The sequence below is a fragment of the Malurus melanocephalus genome, unplaced genomic scaffold (genome assembly GCF_030028575.1).
Source record: "Malurus melanocephalus ecotype Western Australia unplaced genomic scaffold, MMel_1.1 scaffold_825, whole genome shotgun sequence".
Lineage (NCBI taxonomy): Eukaryota > Metazoa > Chordata > Aves > Passeriformes > Maluridae > Malurus > Malurus melanocephalus.
In genome coordinates, this window is record NW_026624057.1 from 63174 (window position 1) to 67769 (window position 4596).

The 4596-nt window shown below is 65.4% G+C and overlaps 1 protein-coding gene across 1 annotated transcript; it reads left to right on the top strand.

The window, feature by feature from the left end:
• The first annotated feature begins 1232 nt into the window (after positions 1-1232).
• LOC130585106 (protein NipSnap homolog 1-like) lies at positions 1233-3669 on the top strand. Its single transcript, XM_057385437.1, is given in 10 exon segments — positions 1233-1344; positions 1347-1391; positions 1526-1571; positions 1848-1942; positions 2049-2119; positions 2214-2354; positions 2508-2539; positions 2647-2741; positions 2828-2911; positions 3325-3669. Coding segments are annotated over 10 exon segments (741 nt in total). The 5' UTR covers positions 1233-1277; the 3' UTR covers positions 3390-3669.
• The last annotated feature ends 927 nt before the right edge of the window (positions 3670-4596 follow it).

The window sequence follows — 4596 nt, forward strand, 5'->3', positions numbered from 1 at the left end:
GCGGTGAGTGGGGACCCCCGGGCGGGGACCCCTGGAACCCCCCGCCCTGACAGCCCCCGCGGCATCCCCGGGTCCCGTGTTCCCTCCCCGGACTCTGCATCCCCCCCGGTCCCCTCATCTCTCCCGGCGGGGACACCCCGCATCCTCCCCGCTGGACCCTGCGTCCCTCAGGGACTCCGCATTCACTCCTGCTCTCCGCATCCTCCCGGTCGGGGATCCCTCCTCTGAGGCCCTGAGGCCCACATCTCCCCCGGACCCCGCATTCCCCCGGACCCCGCATTTCCCCGGACCCTCTTCCGTTCCCCGGACCCCGCGGCCCTACCGGGCCTCTCGCAGCCTCTGCCCCCTGAGTCCCCTGTCCCCCTCAGCGGACCTGCACGGCTCCCGCTCCCCGCATCCCGCCCGCTCCCCGCATCCCGCCCGCTCCCCGCATCGCCCTGGGCGGGGACTCCCGCATCCCGCTCCTCTGAGCTCCCTGATCGTCCTCTGGACCCCGCATCGCCCCCAGACCCCGCATCCCCTGTGGGCCCCGCGGAGCCCCGAGCCAGGACACCCACACCCCGCTCCCCTAATCCCCCCCTGGACCCTGCAACCCCTCCGGACCCCGCATCCCCCCTGCTCCCCACATCCCCGCAGGCCAGGACCCCGCACCCCCTGAGCCCTGTGACCCCTCCCTGGGCCCCGCGGCYCTCCCGAACCCCGCGGACGGCCCCTGGAGTGGCCCCACGGTCGTTGCCTCAGTGGGKACAAAGGTCCGGCCGCAGCTCGGACCCGCAGCTCCCCCCACCGCCGCTGCCCTGGAGCGGGGCCTGACCTTCCCGGGGCACCGGAGCCACTGCTGGGGCTGATGGGGGACTCCGGGGGCGGGCTGGGGGGCTGCTTCTATTGCCCCATATCCTGTTGTCTCCTTGCCCATGGAGGGGTCACTGTTCCTGGAGTGGCCCTGGGGCTGAGGGGGGGCTGCCCCTTGTCCCACACCCCCACACCATTGCCCTTGCTCCGCTGGGACAGCATGGCCAAAATCCCTCTGGATTCTGGGCTCCATCTGGATTCGGGGGGAACAGACTGGAGCTGGGGACAGAGCCACTCCAGAATGGGACAAGGCTCCCAGTATGAACTGAGCAGACACCAGTGAAATCCCGAGGCTCCCCGGAAGCGGGACCGTGGAGGCAGCAGTGGCAGCAAAGCCTCTGGATCCCGGTTTGCCCTCGGGCCGGTCATTGCCGGTGACTCCCGGTGTCCCCCTGCCCCGCTGTCCCRCAGGGGCTATTCCAGGGATGCCGAGGGCAGCTGGTTCCGCTCCCTCTTCGTGCACAAGGTGGACCCACGCAAGGACGCGCATTCCAACCTCCTGTCCAAGAAGGAGACCAGCAACCTCTACAAGATCCAGTGTGAGCACTCCAGCTGGGAAATCGGGGCTGCAGGGGGTGCAGAGGGGGTGCACCCTCCTCACCCATCGAGACCCCATCCTTGGATCCTCCCCCTTCGTTCCCCCCTTCTCAGCCCCTCTGTCCTCCCTCCCCAGTTCACAATGTGAAGCCAGAATGCCTGGAAGCCTACAACAAGCTGACGTGAGCATGCTGGGGGCCTTCCCAGCTTCCCAGYGGGGTGTTGGGGTGCTGCCCTGGGGTGAGGGGGGTGGGAGGGCTCCTGGAGAGCKTCTGGAGTGCTGGGTGGATCCGTGTCCCTGTTCTGTGCCTCAGTTTCTTTCCCTCCCTGTGAAACGGGTGCGTCGCCCAGGCTGCTCCAGACCCTGTTCAGGCAAAGCCTGGGAGGGCAAAGAGTGGCACTGGGAGGGTTTTGGGGCGCTGCYCCCCACCCCAYTGCCCTTCTCTGTGCCCCCACAGAGAGGAGGTGCTGCCCAAGCTCCACTCGGACCCCGGCTACCCCTGTGACCTGGTGGGCAACTGGAACACGTGGTACGGCGAGCAGGACCAGGCAGGTGAGGACAGGCGGTGGCTCCTGGTGCCTCTTCTTCCCAAAAGCAGAGATTTTGGTGGGGTTTTGGGGTGCTGCTCCCCTTCCCCACCCCAAAACCCTCTTTGCAGTGCACCTGTGGCGCTTCTCAGGCGGGTACCCRGCGCTCATGGACTGCATGAGCAAGCTCAGGCAGAACAAGGTAGCACCTGTGGGGTGGGGGCGAGACCCCTGTGCCCCACGCCCCTGGCTCGCATTGCCCCCACCCCAAAACCCCCGGCTGGGGCTGTCCCCAGGAGTACCTGGACTTCCGCAAGGAGAGGAGCCGGATGCTGCTGTCCCGCAGGAACCAACTGCTGCTGGAGTTCAGCTTCTGGAACGAGCCCCAGCCCCGCCAGGGACCCAACATCTACGAGCTCAGGACCTACAAGCTGAAGGTGGGGATCAGCCTGTGCCTCGGGAGGAGGGTCTTCAGGCTGATATACCCGAGGTTTTGGGGAGAAATCACCCCAAATTCCTCCCTCCTGGCTGAGGAGACTCCAAGCAGGGTAAGCTGGGGGTTCTGACTGGTTTTCCTGCTCTATTTCCAGCCAGGGACCATGATTGAATGGGGCAACAACTGGTAAGTGAGTGGTTTCCCAGCATGGAGGGATCCCAGGTGGGAAAAGGTCCCACAGGAGAAGGGGGGACCCCTGGGGCAGCCCCYCATGTGTCCCCTGCTTCCTGCAGGGCTCGGGCCATCAAGTACCGCCAGGAGAACCAAGARGCAGTCGGGGGCTTCTTCTCGCAGATCGGGGAGCTCTACGTGGTGCATCACCTCTGGGGTAAGGGGTTGTCAGCCCTGGGGGACCCCCGGGCCTGGGGGCTGGGCTGGGGGGCTCAGGRTGTCGGCCCCGTCCTGTCCCCACAGCCTACAGGGACCTGCAGTCCCGGGAGGAGACGAGGAACGCGGCCTGGAGGAARAGGGGCTGGGATGAGAACGTTTATTACACCGGTGAGTGGGACCCCTGCCTGCTTTGGGGATCCCCTGGCCATGCTGGGGACCCCATCCCACCCTGAGGATCCCCTGTCTGTGCTGGGAACCCCATCCCACCCTGGGGACCCCATCCCACCCTGAGGATCCTCTGTCTGTGCTGGGGACCCCATCCCACCCTGGGGACCCCCTGCCCATGCTGGGGACCCCATCCCACCCTGGGGACCCCATCCCACCCTGGGGACCCCCTGTCTGTGCTGGGAACCCTATCCCACCCTGGGGACCCCCTGCCCATGCTGGGAACCCTATCCCACCCTGGGGACCCCCTGTCTGTGCTGGGAACCCTATCCCACCCTGGGGACCCCCTGCCCATGCTGGGAACCCCATTCCACCCTGGGGACCCCCTCACCTCTCTCTCTCCTTTCCTCCTCCAGTCCCGTTGATCCGGACCATGGAATCACGGATAATGATTCCCCTGAAGATCTCACCCCTGCAGTAATGGGGGGCCCTGCCTGCACCCCGGCCCTGCTGGGGAAGGGCTGCAGGGGCTCTGCTCCCCCCCAGCTCCCAGCTGTCCCCTCCACCCCGATTTGGGGTGTTCTGGGGGTGATGAGAGCAGGGAGGGGAAGGGGGGAGCCCCCCATCCTGCGGTGGGTGCCCAGGATGGTGCTGCCGGGGGAGCTGGCCAGGCTGCAGAGGTCGGGGGGGGCCTTAATTGCTCCTGATGAGCCCAGCGGGTGCCTTTGCTGCCAATTAAATATTTAATATGCCAAAGCCTGCGCCCCTCTTGGGGTGGGAGGGCAGTACTGGGGTGCTTGGTGTGACCCCCCAGCCTGGTGTCACCTAAGGGACTGCCCTGCCCCACGTCATAGGTGCCCATGGACTGAAGGAACCCCACTGTGGGTGCTGTGATACCCTGAGGTGTCCCCAAATCCCCAGTGTGCCCCCAATGCCAGTGGGGATCACATCCTGTGCCCGTGGATTCCCCCCGTGGTGTTGGGGATCTCATCCCATGCCCCTCCAAGCCCATGGATTCCTCCAGTGCCACTGGGAASCCCTTGTCAAGCCCATGGACATCCCCAAATGCCCTTGGGGACCCCATCCCATGCTCCCCTCAAGCCTGTGCATACACACAGCAATACCAGGGACCCCATCCGATRCCACTCCAAGCTCCTGAATCCCCCYAGTGCYRCTGGGGACCCYGAGCCAAGCCCCACCCCAGCCYATGGRTAACCCCCAGTGCCATTGGRGACCTCAWCCCAAGTCCCTGAAAYCCYTCAGTGCCACCATCCCATATACTCCCTAAACCTGTGAATGCCCCCAGAGCCACTGGGGATCCCATCCTGTACCCTTTTCAAGCCCCTGGATTCTCCCCAGTACCATTGGGAACCCCATTCAATGCCCCCCCAAACCCATGGATACCACTAGTGCTACTGGGGACTCCATTCCAAGCTCCTGGATACCCCCAGTGACACTGGGAGCCCCATCCCAAGTCCCTCCCAAACCTATGTATCCTCCTATCATCAACAAGGACCCAATTCCATGTCCCCCCAAACCCCTGTGTGCCCCCCATCCCAGTGGGGATCCCATCCCAAGCTCATGGAACTCCCCCAGTGCCACTGGGGACCTCATCCCAAGTCCCTCCCAAGGCTATGGATACCCCCGGGTGCCATTGGGGATCCCATCCCAAGCCCATGGATACCCCC